This window comes from Myodes glareolus, chromosome X (assembly GCF_982192425.1).
Source record: "Myodes glareolus chromosome X, mMyoGla1.1, whole genome shotgun sequence".
Classification (NCBI taxonomy): Eukaryota; Metazoa; Chordata; class Mammalia; order Rodentia; family Cricetidae; genus Myodes; species Myodes glareolus.
Window position 1 is genome coordinate 132,523,363 of NC_142053.1, and position 16,603 is coordinate 132,539,965.

Sequence of the window (16,603 nt, forward strand, 5' to 3'; positions counted from 1 at the left end):
GAGTTTTCTGGTATTTAACTTTTGCAGTTCTTTATATATTTTAGATATTAACTCTTTATCTGAAGTATGGCTGTCACAAATGTTCTCCTAATCTATAAAGAATGTCTGTTCACTCCACTAATGCAGGAGCCCCTCCCTGCTTCTTGGATGCAGATGCCTTTTAATTTTATGTAACCCTATTTGCTAACTCTTTTCTTTAAAAATTTATTTTTGCACATCTGTGTTTTTTTCTGTCTGCCTGTGAACCACATGCAGTACCTGGTACCTATGGAGGTCATAAGAGAGCATCAAATCCCCTGAAGTTGGAGTTATGGGCAATTTTTGGCTACCTTGTGGATGTTGGGACTCTGAACCCAGGTCCTCTGCAAGAGCAACAAATGCTCATAACAGCTGAGCCAGCTCTCCAGCCCCTCAATTCTTGGGCTATTTTTGTGCTCTTGGGTTCTATTCAGGTATTTCTTGCTCCCATCTCAGGGCCCACTATCCCTCTTTCCTTGCTGCTCACATCGCCTGGATCGCTTGCTCCAGGCACCCCCCTCCTGCAATTCAAGCCTGGGATAGGGGGACTTGTGAAGTCTCTCAGGTTTTTTTTCCTGTGCAGAGTTTATGTTGGAATGGGTGTGGAAGTACCTGTGATCAAAAGCTTTTGTGTGGAAACTCTTGCCGTGCGTTCCTGGAGTCAGAATGCCTGTGCTGTGGACATTCCTGTGGTCACATTGATTTGAATGAGAAGACTTATACTATATTAAATCACTGGAGTATGAACACCTATAGACAGAGTGGGGGTGCAGGCATTCCTGGAATCTCATAGAAAGGTGTGGCTATCCTGTGGTCAGACATGAAAGTGAATATACACCTACAGACTTCGTAAGGACACAGGATTAAGCCACAGAAGATGTTGCCATATGGTTTAGGGACTTCGCTCCTGCCTGTTGGGCTATAGAAATCTAGGACTACAGTCAAGGAAGACTTTCTGACACTTGAGAAAACAGGTCTCCCTCTGGGCGGGTGGTGGCACATGCTTTTAATCCCAGCACTGGGGAGGCAGAGGCAGGCGGATCTCTGTGAGTTTGAGGCCAGCCTGGTCTACAGAGCTAGTTCCAGGACAGCCAAAGCTATAACTGAGAAAACTTGTCTCAAAAAAACTAAAAAAAAAAAAAAGTTAACAGGTTTCCCTCCCGTATCCTCTTACTGGACAGAATTCAAGGACTTGTACATGTTAGGTAAACAACCTAAAAAGCTTGTTCTGGTATAATTAGGCATGGTGAAACCTGCCTTTAATGCCCGCACTTAGGAGGTAGTCAGGAGGAGCAGGATTTCAAGGCCATCCTTTGGTGTGTAGCTAGACCTTCTTTTCTTTTTTACCCCAAACAAACTTAAGAGGATCAAAGGTGTGTACCACCACTGACCGGCATGAGAGCCTTTACAAAAAATAAAAACAATGAATTGTTTGAGAAATCCATTGGAAGTCTGTGGACTTCCTCATATTTTTGCTGGCCTCAAACTCACAACCATCCTGCCTTGGTCTCCCATGTTCTGGGATTATAGGTATGTATTGCATTTGGCTTCAAATTATATATATATATATATATATATATATATATATATATATATATATATATATATATATATACACACACATACACACACACACATTTTTTATTGATATTTATTGAGCTCTACATTTTTCTCTGCTCCCCCCCCCAATTTACTCAGGAGCTCTTGTCTTTTTATACTTTCTACTTCCCATGTAAATTAGATCTATGTAAGTCTCTTAGTGTCCTCATTGTTGTCTAGGTTCTCTGGGATTGTGGTTTGTAGGCTGGCTTTCTTTGCTTTATGTTTAAAAACCACCTATGAGTGAGTACATGTGATAATTGTCTTTCTGAGTCTGGGTTACCTCACTCAAAATAATGTTTTCTAGCTCCATCTATTTTCCTGCAAAATTCAAGCCGTCATTATTTTTTTTCTGATGTGTAGTACTCCATTATGTAAGTGTACCACATTTTCCTTATCCATTCTTTGGTTGAGGAACATTTAGGTTGTTTCCAGGTTCTGACTATGACAACAAAGCTGCTATGAACATAGTTGGCACGATTGAGTATCCTTTGGATATATACCTAAAGGTGGTATTATTGGGTCTTGAGGAAGGTTGTTTCCTAATTTTCTAAGAAATCGCCACACTGACATCCATAGGGGTTGTACCAGCTTGCATTCCCACCAGCAATGCAGAAGTGTTCCCTTTTCCCCACAACCTCTCCAGCATAAGTTGTCATCAGTGTTTTTGATCTTGGCCATTCTTACAGGTGTAAGATAGAATCTCAGAGTTGTTTTGATTTGCATTTCTCTGATGACTAAGGGTGTTGGACATTTCCTTAAATGCATTTCAACCATTTTAGATTCCTCTGTTGAGTTCTCTGTTTAGGTCTGTACTCCACTTTTTAAAATTGGATTGTGTGATCTTTTGGTGTCCAATTTCTTGAGTTCTTTGTATATTTTGGAGATCAGACTTCTGTCTGATGTGGGGTTAGTGAAGACCTTTTCCCATTCTGTAGGTTTATCTTTTATTTTTGAAATGGGGCCTAGCTATGTTGCCCAGGTAGACCTTGAATTTCTGGGCTTGAGTGTTCTTATTTTGGGCACCTGAGTAGCTGGGACTCCAGATGGTGGATGGTGGTAGCACACCATGCAGCTAACATAATTTGTGTGTGTGTATGTGTGTGTGTATGTTGGTGAAGGTGGAATCCAGGGCTTTGTGTATACTAGGAATGTACTTTACCGCTGAGCTACATCCTCAGTCCATTCCATGAACTTTTTGAAAGCATACCTGCATATGTATACAAACACATACAAATAATAATGAAAGCCAATCATACTGAAATACAGTTATCACCGTATATTTAAGGGAAATAAAACTGGGATACAGTAGCCAGGTTTCATGGCACAGGTCTGTAATCTCAGCATTCAGGGGGCAGATGCAGGAGGATCTTGAATCTGAGGGCAGTCTAAGCTATATAGGAAGATATTGTCTTAAAAATACCTGACCAACCAATCTGTAAAAATTGGGAGGCAGTAATGGATGGGATGTATAATTATAGGATTGATTTATAAAATCTGCTATTATCCAAAGCAGTGACAAATATGAGCAGTCTTTCAGATGCCTGTACATTGCAATATAAAAAGTAAGTGACTTGCATAGCTAGGGCTTTTACCATTGATTTGTTGCCCATGGCCGCTGACCGGGAATAAAGCTGAACTTCAGTTACAGTGAAGCTGTAACATTTTCCTCCATCAAGTTGGTGGAGGTCCCTGATGTTTACCCATGGTAAGAATCCCTGCTTTGCGGGGAAATCCTGAACCTATTAAGGACACCCAGGAGAGGCTGAGAGAAAAGGCATGTGCTCACAGTCTCAAGAAATTCCACCTGCAGCTCTGCAGACTTCTTCGCTGTTTTTGTTGTTATAGAGTTGCTGCAGAGTCCACTCAAGGTTTATCTGTTCAGGGTCCATAGATGGTATCTGCAAACAAATTCATCAAGCCAGCTTCTGATTTTCCTGGCAGGCAGCAGCTTCTGATTTGTATTAGTTCCATTTTACTGCAAACCCTAACACAAAGGAAAATGTATTTAAAAAGTGCCAAGATTAACTACAAAGTGCTACTTCATTTTCACTGCGATGAAGCGCCCCACTGCGAACAGACTATGATTTAACAGGGGTGCTGCCAACACTCAAAAACCGATTTCTCTAAAAGTAATTTTTTACACTTATATACTGTGTGTATGTGTGTGGAAACACACCATGGTGTGCACATGGAGTAACGATATGGGTTACAAGGGTTTAACTCTGGTTGTCAGGCTTAGCCAAAAGAGCCTTTTCCTACTGAACCCTGGAACTAATTTCTTTTTTTTCCTCTTTAGTTTTGGAGCCTGTCATGGGAACGCACTCTTGTAGACCAGTCTGGCCTTGAACTCACAGAGATCCGCCCTGCCTCTGCCTCCTGAGTGCTGGGATTAAAGGTGTGTGCCACCACTGCCTGGCTTGGAACTAATTTCTTAGCCATGTAATTGGGGCCAGGTATGGTAGTGTGCACATCTTTAAACCCAGCAACCCAGGGTCTCATGTATCTCAGGCAAGCTCTATCACTGACCTACAACCCCATATTGTTTTAGTGCTTAGCCCTGGCTATCCTGGAACTAGTTCTGTAGACCAGGCTGGCCTCAAATTCAAAGATCCACCTGCCTCTGCCTCCTGAGGATTAAAGGCATGCGCCACCACTGCCTAGCACGGTTTTTTTTTTTTTTTGGTTTGTTTTTCTTTTCTTTTTAAAGATTTATTTATTAATTATGCATACAGTATTCTGTCTGCATGTCTGCTGCAGGCCAGAAGAGGGCACCAGATCTCATCACAGAAGGTTGTGAGCCACCATCTGTAATGGTGAATTCAACCCAGGACCTCTGGAAGAGCAGTCAGTGCTCTTAACCTCTGAGCCATCTCTCCAGCCCTGTTTGTTTTTCTTAAGACACAGTCTCACTAACGGTTAAAGGCCTGTGTCACCATGCCTAGTCTGTCTCAATTTTTTTAAAAAGGAGATTTGTTTTTTTCTGTATCACTGTTTTGCCTGTCTGTATGTATGAAAATAACTTGCACACATGTTTTGTAAATATGGAGGCCAGAGGAAAGTACCAGAGCCCCTGGAACTGGAGTTACAGATGGTTGTTAGCTGCCATGTAGGTGCTGGGAAGTGGGTCCTCTGAATGGGCAATATGTGTTCCTAACCACTGACCCATCTCTCTAATCCCTGTGTTTCAATAATAAAAAAACCTTAAGATACTTATTTAATTATTTTATGTGTATGGGTGTTTTGCCTTGTATAGGTTGTGAGCCCCCCACTGTATTTCAAATTTGTTTTGTTGTTTGTTTTTTGAGACAGGGTTTCTCTGTGTAGCCCTGGCTGTTCTGGAACTCACTCTATAGATCAGGCTGGCCTCAAACTCAGAGATCTGCCTGCCACTGCCTCCCAAGAGCTGGGATTATAAATCATGCACCACCACCGCCTGGCTATTTTTATTTTTGGGTTTTCTCAGACAGGGTCCTCTACATAGCCCTGACTGTCCTGGAACTAGACCAGGCTGGCCTGAAGTTCACAGTCTGCCTGACTCTGCCTCCCAAGTGCCTGACTAGAAAGATACTTTTAAAAATCGCAAACAGGGGCTGGAGAGATGGCTCAGAGGTTAAGAGCACTGGCTCCTCTTTCAGAGGATCCGGGTTCAAATTCCAGCATCCATATGGCAGCTCACAACTGTCTGTAACTCCAGTCCCAGGGGCTCTGACAGCTTCATAGCAACATACATGAAATAAAGTTAAATAAATTATTTAAAAATAAATAAAAATTGCAAACACCCATGTCTACATTCCCCAAATTTCTTCATTCTGGTTCACTTTTTCCTACCTTTCATAGCCTATATTACCTTTGCGTGTGCAGTCATGCATTTTAATGAAAAGGTGCCATTGTGGGAAACACCTTGGTTGTGTTTGTCATTGTGTAAATATTAGAGGAGTGTATTTCAACACATCAGTCACTAGATGGTACCTTATGAGACCATTGTTTCTATGGTCTGCCTTTGAACAAACTGTTCTTTTGTAGCAAATTGTAAACATAGTTGAATACAAGCTACAATGTATAAATTCAGTCTTGGTTTTTTTTTTTTGTTTGTTTGTTTGTTTTTTTGCTTTATCTCTAAACCTAGAATGCTTGAAGTGTGCACTCAGTATTTAACACCCCCTCAACATGTAGCATGCAAAATGCTTAAAGCTCTTCTAAGCATAAAGCAGATCTCCGGAAACATTCATTTACTGGGAAAAAATAAACAAAACTTTCTTTTCTTTAACAAATTCTCTGCAGGTAGGAAGCTGGAGAGATGGTCCGGTACAAGCTCTTTCAGAGGCCCAGCACCCACATGCTGGCTAACCTCCACCTGTACATCCAGTTCCAGGATACCTGATAACATCTTCTGGCCATCTCTATAGCCCCAACTTTGTTTTTATTTAAGAGAGGGTCTCATATAGCCCAGGCTGTCCTCAAACCTGCTCAATGGCTGTATGCTATATGGATGACCTTGTACTTCAGAACTTCTGAGAATGGCCCCGCAGGGGCTCATAGATTTGATTGCCTGGTGCCCAGCTGGTGGTACTGTCTGGGGAGAGATAAAGGGGTACAGTCTTATTGTGCCGCTGGAGACAGGCTTTCAGGATTCAAAAGCCCAGGCTCTCCCCAGGGACCTCTCTTGCTCTCTCTCTGTCCATGGTCTGAATCTCTCAATTCCTGCTCCAGAGCCATGCCTGCCTGCTTGTGGCCATGCCCCCTGTGTGACGGTGATGGATTCATCCAATGAAATGGTAAACCCCCAATGAACACTTTCTTCTAGAAGTTGCCTTGGTCATGGTGCCTTATCACAGTAATTGAAAAGTAACTTACGACAACCTTCTACCACAGAATTACATGTATGGGCCACCACATCCAGGTTCGGTGGTCCTGGGGATAAAACCCAGAGCCTTGTGCAGTCTTCCAACTCAAGCACACCCCAGCCCCTAATATGGTTTTGTTTTGTTTCCCTGGCAGTACTGAAGATGGGATCTTTTAACCCTTTAAAGATTTTTTCCTTTTTTTTATCCCTGCCCCCCCCCAAAGATTTATTTTTATTTCATGTATATAAGTGTTTTGTTTGCAAGTATGTTCAATAAATAAAACAGTAAAAAAATTTTAAGTCAAAATTTACTGATGTCTTTCATCTTTTGAGACAAGTTTTCATGTAGCTCAGAAAAGATGAAAGACATCAGTAAATTTTGACTTAAAATGTATGTATCTGAGGATGTTCTGATTCTTGTCTTGCAGCTTCTGAGTGCTAGGAATATAGTAGGCACTACATGCTTGTTTTTGATGTTTTTGGAGACAGGGTTTCTCTGTATAACAGCCCTGGCTGTCTCAGAACTCACTCTATAGACCAGAGGCTGGCCTTGAACTCAGAGAGATCCACCTGCCACTCACTGCCTCTCCAGTGCTGGGACTAAAAACGTGCACAACCATGCCCGGCCTGCCTGGTTCATATGGTGCTGGAGATTGAACCTAGGGCTTTGCATATTCTAAGCAAGCATTCTATACACTGAGCTATATCTCTAAACCACTGAAAGATTTTTCTTTTTTTAAAGACAGGGCCTCATTATGTATCCTTGGCTATCCTGGAACTGTTCAGACCACGTTAGCCTCAAACTTGCAGAGACTTGCCTGCTTTAATCCACCCTGCAAAGGGCTGGGATTAAAGATAAGTGCCACCATACTCAACTATTTTCATTATTTTTAATTGCATGTGTGTCCATGTCCTGGGCATGTGCTTGTGAATGTAGGTGCCCAGGGAGGTCAGATCTGTCGAATCCCATGGAGGCAGAGCCACAGGCAGCTGTGAGCTGCCAGACATGAGTGCTGGGAACCAAACTTGGATCCTATGCAAGCGCAGTACCTATTCTTTTTTTAATTTTTTAAAAAGATTATTTATTATGTATTTAGTATTCTGTCTGCATGTATGCCTGTAGGCCAGAAGAGGACACCAGATCTCATTATGGATGGTTGTGAGCCACCATGTGGTTGCTGGGAATTGAACTCAGGACCTCTGGAAGAACAGCCAGTGCTCTTAACCTCTGAGCTATCTCTCTAGCTCCGCAGTACGTACTCTTAACCACTGAGCCAGTTTGCAGTCCCCATTCAGCTTTTTCCTAAAGGTGCCCTTTATTTGAACTTTAGAAAAAAGGAAAGTTTACCTTAAATTGTTAAGGCGAACAATTCACTTCATCGTCTTCCACCTGCCAAAGGGGAAAAAAAAAAGGGACTCGGCTATTTGGTTACATTTTTCATTTGTCAGTGGGCTGACCTACTGATTCCTATAATTGTTGTAAGCAGGAAAGAACCATGTTGAATCAGGATAGAAACAGGCATATTGAGAAGGGGTCATGGTGGGCTCAGAAGTAAATATCCATACCTTGGGGGACAGCAGGGTATGACCCTGAGGGACAGTCAGAGGCTGGGGCACCGTGTCTACTTTGTTAATAGAGCATTCTTTGGAGAGGAGTTCCTTGGCCAGCTGCCCATTCTTCTTCAACTTGCAGGCCTCCTGGTATGGGGGTGCGATGGGGGGTTGTGTGGGTGGAGTATATTTGTACTCAGAGCCATCTTCTAGCTGTGGGACACAAGAGGCAGGGAGATGATGAGGGGCTGAGCCTCCCAGTCTCCCTGACCCCACATTCTGATGATTGGACACTCACATCCAGAGGGTAACTGCGATCCGAATCGTAGGCGCTGAGGTCCCCACAGGTCACAAAGGGCACAATAATACGGGCAGGACCATCCAGCTGGTTGAAATCTAAGTCTTAGAAAGAGGCAGAGTGAAGACTGAGGGCAAGGCCAGTTAGGACGCAGGGTACAGGAACATTAAGTTCCTTCCCCCCAACTGGTCCATCATCAACTAGCCCTCTAGTGTGGATCACCTTCATAGGGGGCTTGTCTCATCACTGATTCTAAATGTCAGCCCCTGGTCTTGCTTTGCACTGCACTATGCCCACCCAGCAAACACTTTAACCAGCACATTCTATCAGGACCTTGTCTCACTCAAATGCCCCCATCAGGGGCAAGGGTACAATCCTACACGGGGAACATGTTTAACACATGTGAGGTCACCTGAGGGTGGTGACTGAGGGTTTTCCTAAGATAGACAGGTAGAATCTTCCCTGGGTGAATGTTTAGGAGTTTGCTGCAAAAGAATTCCCCAGGATCAAGAGCTACCATTGGATTACTATCTGAACCAAAGCTCCCATTAATACAAAATATCCGCCAGGGGGTGGAACTGCCATCGGGGTGTGAGGCTGAGGGCCCTCAAGAGACATCAGGTACATGTGGCTGGTGCAGTTTCCCCAGGCATGGGCCACCAGTTCTAGCTCTCACCGTATGAGTGGTCCAGCAGGGGTCTGGTCAGGTCTGGAATGAAGCCCTCAGGAGGGTCATAACCCTGACAAACAGCAAAGGCCTCTGTGGAGGAGAACCTAGAGTGAGGGGGTGACTCTGTCACCTCAATCTTGTGTGGACACATGCCCAGTCATCCCCTTGCCTATCAGGGGGTGACAGGCCACTGACCGATGCTGGAGTTCCGGCTGCTCTTCGGCTTGGCACAGAGCACGCTGGAGAAGAAGATACGCAGCTGGCTATAGAGCAGTGTTACATCTCGGCCCCGGAATATCTGTAGGGTGTGGAAGGCAAGATAGAGAGGTAAGGGTGACCCCCCAGACCTTTCTCAACACTCCCCTAGGTCCCCCAAGGCTTACCTTGGCTACAAAGCAGCCCCCTAGCTTCAAGACATGAGTAGCAATGTTGAGAGCCTGTGGGAAGAACAGATGGGTATGGTGGGGGTTGATGCAGAGGCAGTCAAGACAGGACTAAAGGAGAGCCGGGGCAGTCACCAGGGTTACTCACCGCTAGCAGAAGTTGAGCCTGCATATACTCGTCGACATCATGGAGGCCAGTGACTGTAGCGAGAAGGACAACGTTAGGGAACCCTCTGATTTGATGGATCTTCTTGTACCAGAGATTAGAAAACTAAAAGCATTTCTTTTTCAGGCCTTCTCACTGCTAAGGTTCTGGAAACAAGAGTACTGTTCCAACTGGATTTGAACTCTGACCCCTAGCACCTGGGAAGTCATTTTAATTCTGGAAACTACTTGTCCCACAAGCAGCACTAGCATTTCTACTGATAACCCAGCTGGTTCCTCCGAGCTTTGTTTATAGACCAGCCCCGTGGGTTCAACAAGTCTAACGCCTCCTCCTTCTCCACCAGCTCCTCTGTGTACTCGGCTCATCCAACCCTTCCAGTAATTCATGGCAAAAACCTTAGCCCCTCTGACCAACTCTGGCGCCCGTCAGAGAACCAGCCAGCTCTGTTTTCAAAATGTGACCTCTCTTCGCCTGTCAACTGGAGCCACCACTGTTATCAGTCACTCCTTTGCACTGTGCAGTGGCGCTCTCTCTCTCTCTCTCTCTCTCTCTCTCTCTCTCTCTCTCTCTCTCTCTCTCTCTCTCTCTCGTCCTGGGGTCCCTGCTTTCACCTCTGACCCTCACACAGTGCAAGCAGCCTGAGGGATACAATTGCAATCCTAGTCAGACAGGCTTCCTTGATCCACAACCCTCAGGGATTTCTCCAAGTTCTCAGTAGCAAGAGTAATACTGTAGGGCTGGAGAGATGGCTCAGGGGTTAAGAGCAATGGCTGCTCTTCCAGAGGTCCTGAGTTCAATTCCTAGCAGCCACATGGTGGCTCACAGCCATCTGTAATGAGTTCTAGTGCCCTCTTCTGGCATGCAGGCATACATGCAGGCAGAACACGGTATATATAATAAATAAATAAATATTTTTTTAAGAAAGAGTAATACTGTAACTGATGGCCCATCAGCACGGTCCCTATCAACTCTTTGCTCAAATCAATGAAGCCCTTCTTGTTTACTTAAAAATCTCAACAGGTAGTTTTTGCTTCCTTGGCCCATTTCAATGACTTTGCTATAGTATTTATTACCATCTTTAGTTTATTTAATTATCTTTGTATTAAAAAATTATAAATTGTTATTAGTTTTACATATTTTTAAAACTTTAATTTTTTAAAAATTTATGTGTGTCTATGTTTGTGTATATCACACATGGGTACCCATGGAGGCCAGAAGAGGGCGTCAGATACCCTGGAGCTGAAGCAAGCACTACTGACCACTAAGTCAGCTTCCCACCCCCTTATTTTTATTTTTTGAGACAGGGCCTTTCTAGTCTAGGTTGACCTTGAACTCTAGTGACCTTCCTGCCTCAGTGTCCCAAGAGCTAGAATTACAGGCATTGAGTTGCCAGCTCAACCGTTTCTTTTCTATGCATTCCCACTAAAACATTGACTTCACAAGGCCAGAGGTCAGTGGAACTTATTTATGCACACTTTCCCAACACAGCATGTGCTCAGAAAACGTTCTGAATAGAAAGCTGCCTTATAAAAAAGAATATAGGATTGGACAGGCAGTCATATAAAAAGGCAGAAGGATAGACAAAACCCACAAAGTTGAAGGGCAAGAGGTATACCTGAGCGGCAGAACACGTGCCTAGCATAGCCAGGAACCCCGCCATTGCTAGCACTATGAAAGGTGGTGAGAAGGAAGATGGAGAATGAAAGCAGGGATCAGAGGTAGGGAGAAACTGCCAGAAAGGAGGAAATGCTGAGAGTAGAGGGAAAAAGAGGGAGGAAAAAAACTGACCTGGAAGATAGAGGTCACCCCACACCCCATTTACCATCAGGAGCCCCGTCACACACTACTAGGTCAGCAGGGCAGCCCTCAAAGTGCTGGATGATCTCCTTGGCAGTGGAAAGCTATGGAGAAAGGGGGATGAGTGGTCTCAGTGCCCTTGGCTGCCCTCACCTTCAAATCCCACCCACCCACAGCCCTAGCCTCAAAGCCTCTGGGACAGCCATGAACAAATCCTTAGCACCTTTTGGTATCTCTGCAACACAATCTACTGGCTGTTTGCTGTTAATTTGTCTTTCTGTTTCTGTCTTGGATACGGGGCTAAAGCCCAGTATGCTTTGCTCGTGTTACATAAGTGCTATAGTGCTAAGCTACATCTCTAGTCCCTCTCCTTTCTCTTTTAAATTAAAAAAAAAATTAATGGGCTGGTGAAATGGCTTAGCAGGTAAAGGTGCTCGCTGCCAGGCCTGGTGATCCAGAGTTCCATCCCTAGGATTCATATAACGGAAGGAAAGAACTGACTTCACCTGCCCTCTGACCTCTATATGAACATCATCGCATACAAGCACCCCCACACATACACGCAACATTTTCCTCTCCCTTCCTTTCTTTTCCTTTTTAAATGTATATAGGTATTTTGCGTATATGTATTATTTGTGTCACATGTATGCCTGGTGCCGGGGAGGCCAGAAGACGGCATCACAATTCCTGGAACTGAAGTTCCAAGCAGTTGTGAGTCACTGTATGGGTGCTTTGCAAGAGCAACCGGGACTCTTGACTGCTGAACCATCACTCCAGACCCTAAAGTATTCTAAAAATTGCATTTATTTATTCATTTAGTATGTGTGTGCTTAGGTACATGTGCAACTGCCAGCACATGGAGGTCAGAGAACAACTTTCAGGACTTAACTGAAAGCCAACTGGCTTTCGGTCAACTGGCTTGTCGGCAAGTGCCCTTACCTGCTGAAGCCACCTTGCAGTCCTCTTTCTCTTTTGAATTCTGAGCTACAGTCTCATTATGTAAGGCAGGCTAGCTTTGTATTTATTACAGGCTCAGCCTTCTAAATCCGAGGATTACATATTACTTTTGCTGTTTTTATTGCCTTGTTTCTCTTCCACTTCCCACAGACCCAAGTAGAGCTTTCTCTCAGGATATGCGATGTTCTCAGTCATGCGCTCACCTGCGTGATGTCCCCCTGTATCTGTATCACGCCTGGAAGTGGAGCCATAGCCTGCAAGTCCACAGCCACCACCTGACCAGAACTCTGGCCCCTGTGGACAGCACAGTTCATGTCAGCACACCCGTTACTCCCAGCCCTCCCCCCACCATTTCACCCTCCTAGACCTCTCTACTCACCCAACCTTTTGGCTCAGCACCTGGCTCCAGCTACCTGGGGCTGCACACAGGTCAACTGCTCGCTTCACGCCTGTGACACACAGTGAAAACACACTTTGTCAGCTGCATAGACCTTTCTAAACAGGAGGACCCTGCAGGATTCACCTCTCTCCCCTGGAGTGAACCTATGAACTGCTCTTGTGCTACCTCCTGTAAGGGTTGTGGCTTCATCTTCTTCCCTGTTTCCCTGCCCCAGCTACCCTCGAAGTTAGCCCACCCACTGCAGTGAGCTCTACAGAAGCGGCCTTCTCCTCACTCCCAGGTCACTTGGCCACTAAATAAGCACCTTGGAAGAGATTGAATTCCTCATCAAGTTGAAGCAGCTTGAAGGCGCTCCGGGCCCGCCAGCCATTCTCCTTGGCCAGGCGATAGTAGACATCCCGTTTATCCTTTGATGTCCGTCCCATCTCACTCTGCTGGGAGGCAGTGAGCAGATGCTGTTGTCCTGTATGGATAAACAGGGTAGGGAGTAGGACACCACCTACCTGCACAGGGCAGAGAAAACAAAGTACAGCTAATTGAGTTCATGTGACCCATAAGCCAGCCCATTTCAACACATGGAGACTGAAGCCCTGCCAGGGCTCTGAGTCCCTTATCATGAACTCTCAGGCCCCTTTGGTCTTCACAAAGGCTCCCATCACTGTAGGCACGACAGACCCCACTGTCAATGACCTACTACTGACCCTGCCCACCTCCAAGTATCCTCACTGACCCACTACACCAGTCATCTCTCTCTCTCAATTATTTTCTCTGCCCATTTCATCTCTACTAATACCCAACCATCTCTCTTGCTCTTTCCCGTGTCTCTAGATTCACAGACCCTTACTGCCCCCCATTAATCCCAGGCCTTTCACACCTAATTCCCTGATACAACTTTATTCTATCTCCCACAGCCTAATCTTTCTCTCCACTCTGCAGTCCGTCAATCCCTTAAAAGACTTGGCCTCCAGGCATTAATTACTGCCTCCTTAATCTCCACTAATGCCTAGAGGATCATGACCTGTTAGGTCTCCATTCTCTCAATTTACCAGCTCCGTTAACTTAACTCTGTTAACCTCCAACCAACCTCTCACAGATCACACTAGTGGCCTTCGGTATCCTTTTCATCAAAACACACAATACCCTGGCCTGGATGCTCACACAGCTTCTGTTTCTTCTTTCCTCGCTTTCCTCAGGAGAGCTTTTCTCCCGCTGCCCACCCATCTCTATTATCCTCTCCGGAACCTCGCCTATCCATTACTATGGAAACTGCTGAATATCTAGGACTCCCAGAGATCATACTCTTATTAGCAATTCCTTCATTTCCAGCCAGTGAGCACACTTTGTTAGGTCTCCATGAGCGACTGAACCGAAATATTACAAGCTTTCATTAACTTTCTGGTGGACACAGCGCCACACGCCTAATACCTTAAAGGCTCATCTTCTGTTAACAGCCCCAAGTTCATCTTCATGACCTTAAAGACCATCGCCCTCTCAGGATCACCAGATACCCCTCGAGGTGGTTCGGTGGATACCAGATCAGCTGTGTAGCGACATGCGGCACCCCTTCGAGTTCACTCAGCATTCTAGTTTTCCTGTTTCCCGAGGCTTGACTGAACTAAGCAGCTGCAACACCGAGAATGAACCCCTTCCATACCGACAGCGCAGGCATGCCTACAGTCTTGGTCCCAGTTTGTCCTAGGTGTCCCAGGACCTACCTTAGCTCTTGGATAGGGAGGGAGGCTGGATCACCCGCCTCAAGAGTGTGCAAACCGGTGAGAAAAAGTAGGGCTCCAGTTGGTGTTCGCAGTTGACCCGAAGGCCTGTAGCACATACCTAGAGGTTGTTACAACGTGGCAAACTTTTCATTATTAAATAGTTAACTTCTACCGGGGTCCAGACCAGACCAGAGCACAACCTATGACGTTAGTCTCGTCATCTTTTGTCGACATATCCGGGTCACAGAAACTGCTATTCCCAGGATGCAACTGACATTGCTTAGCCAATGATGTCGCAAGGCTCGTGAGCCGGCTCTTCGTTCTTTGTTTCAAGGCCAAGGTCGTGTAACTGCGCTCAGGAGGGCGAGGCAACAAGATCGCGAGTTCTCGGCAATCTGGGCTATATATAGAGACCCATGGGAAACCCACACCCCGCTCCACGCACTTGCACAAAAAAGCAAGAAATAAGAGGCTAAAATAACTTACTTAGCCGCCTCTTCCTTTTTTACACCCTGGCGGTCGTTGAGCCTATGTACTACATTTCCCAAAGTTCAGCGGCGTGACCACGCCCATTTCTCTTAAGTCTGGCGGGAAAGGAAATTACGCAAGGGGGTGGTGCATGACCATGCGGAGGAGGAAGGCACGTTGCGAAAGTACGCTAATAGAGAAGCTACCGCGTGCTATTTTGAATCGTATTTTCCTGGTTGATTGAGGTGCTTTTAATTTTGCCATCTCAGAACTTTGGTTTCCCCATTTGATAAATGGAGATCATCACCAACGAAGAGTTCACGGTGTTAATAGGAGGGTTAGAAAGATGTACATCCTTTTCGTAATTATACATTTTTCAAATATTTTTGGAAACATTTTAACCCCCACGCTCCAGTAAAAAGCATATGTATGAATTTGTGAGGCAGCACACTTGGGAGAGGCTCTTTCTGCCAAACCTGACCACTTAAGTTTAATTCAGCGGACCCACACCCCCACATGCACCCTGTGGCATGTGCCCCTTCCCCAAATAAATGAACAAATTAATAAATATATGAGTGAATAAAAATTTAAAGCATATATGTATGTGTATATGTTTGTGTGTGTGTATCATGACATAGTGCAAAAAATAAATGAAACAGTTATTTACCGTGTATTAGGCACTAAGTGCTGTCAGTGGCGTGCTGGTAAATGGTTAACTGGCTTTTGGCAGGGTAAGGGGTTGGGTCTGTTTGTAGCATTTGTTAGTTTCCATGGTTTACATATCATCTATCATCTGGTCAGATTTTAAGTCACCCATGTGTAGTCTGAACACAGGTGCAGCCGCACACCATTAGTGTTTACTGGACCATACAATAATAAGAGAAATGGCTTCAAGAGCACAGAAAAGGAATGAAATGCAGTGAGAGAATTAAGAAATGATAGATTTTAAATATCCATTACCTTTGAAAATCCAATACACTTACTTGTTAAGTTCACAGCATTATATTTCCTTTTCTGTCTTTCCCTGTCTTTTTCTTTCTCTCTTCTCTCCATGGTTTCAATGTAGGTCAAGCCTCAAACCTATGAACCACTTCCCACCTTTCAAGTGCTGACATTTCAGGTGCCCCACAGCATGCACCGTTCAGCATTTCTTATTTTATTTTATGTCTTTAAGACAAGATCTTACTAGGTAGTGCTGGCTGTCCTAGTACTCACTACGTACACCAGGCTGGCCTCAAATTCACAGAGATCTACCTGCCTCTGCATTCTCTGAGTGCTGAGGTTTACCAGTATTTCATCTTTTTTGTTTTGTTTTGTTTTTTGAGACAGAGTTTCTCTGTAGCTTTTTGGAGCCTGTTCTGGAACTAGTTCTTGTATACCAGCCTGGCCTTGAACTCACAGAGATCCACCTGCCTCCACCTCCTGAGTGCTGGGATTAAAGATGTGCGCCACCACTGCCCAGCTAGTATTTTATTTTTTAAAGATTATTTTTATTTTATGTGCATAAGTGTTTATCTGCTTGTATATAAAGAAAACATGCATGCCTACTGCCCAAGGAGGTCAGAAGGTATCAGATCCTGGAAGTAGAGTTATGGATGGTTGTGAGCTATCATGTGAGTGCTGGGAACTGAACCGGGTCTTCTGCAAGTGCAACAAATGTTCTTAACCACGGAGCCATCTGCCTAGCCCCAGTGTTTCATTTTTAACAATAGTTATTTAAAAATCAGTTTACAAA

General features: G+C 44.8%; 1 protein-coding gene across 6 annotated transcripts; it reads right to left on the reverse strand.

The window, feature by feature from the left end:
• Window positions 1–2,881: 2,881 nt before the first annotated feature.
• Window positions 2,882–14,963, reverse strand: Ftsj1 (FtsJ RNA 2'-O-methyltransferase 1). 6 transcript variants are annotated; one of them, XM_085684921.1, is made up of 14 exons: window positions 14,887–14,963; window positions 14,401–14,518; window positions 12,990–13,148; window positions 12,665–12,734; window positions 12,489–12,579; window positions 11,354–11,432; window positions 9,514–9,566; window positions 9,366–9,419; window positions 9,178–9,280; window positions 8,989–9,072; window positions 8,313–8,416; window positions 8,030–8,227; window positions 7,812–7,853; window positions 2,882–3,604 (listed from the first exon to the last, which is right to left on the reverse strand). In XM_085684921.1, exons 3-13 carry the CDS (start codon window positions 13,108–13,110, stop codon window positions 7,821–7,823), a joined length of 990 nt encoding a protein of 329 aa, XP_085541047.1. In that variant the 5' UTR covers window positions 13,111–13,148; window positions 14,401–14,518; window positions 14,887–14,963; the 3' UTR covers window positions 2,882–3,604; window positions 7,812–7,820. The 6 variants fall into 6 exon arrangements, with proteins under 6 accessions (XP_085541047.1, XP_085541045.1, XP_048317311.1 ...); XM_085684919.2 differs by having other exon boundaries at window positions 12,990–13,184; window positions 14,397–14,518; window positions 14,887–14,962; XM_048461354.3 differs by lacking the exon at window positions 14,887–14,963 and having other exon boundaries at window positions 14,401–14,828.
• Between the last annotated feature and the right edge of the window lie 1,640 nt (window positions 14,964–16,603).

What these genes read in the sequence shown, in the direction of transcription:
- Ftsj1 (XM_085684921.1), bottom strand. Translation starts at nt 13,110, where the DNA reads ATGGGACGGACATCAAAGGATAAACGGGATGTCTACTATCGCCTGGCC. An exon ending in CAGCCGGAACTCCAGCATCG is followed by an intron (nt 9,073 to 9,177) that starts GTCAGTGGCCTG and finishes TCTCCTCCACAG; the next exon opens with AGGCCTTTGCTGTTTGTCAG. An exon ending in ATACCCTGCTGTCCCCCAAG is followed by an intron (nt 7,854 to 8,029) that starts GTATGGATATTT and finishes CCCCTTTGGCAG; the next exon opens with GTGGAAGACGATGAAGTGAA.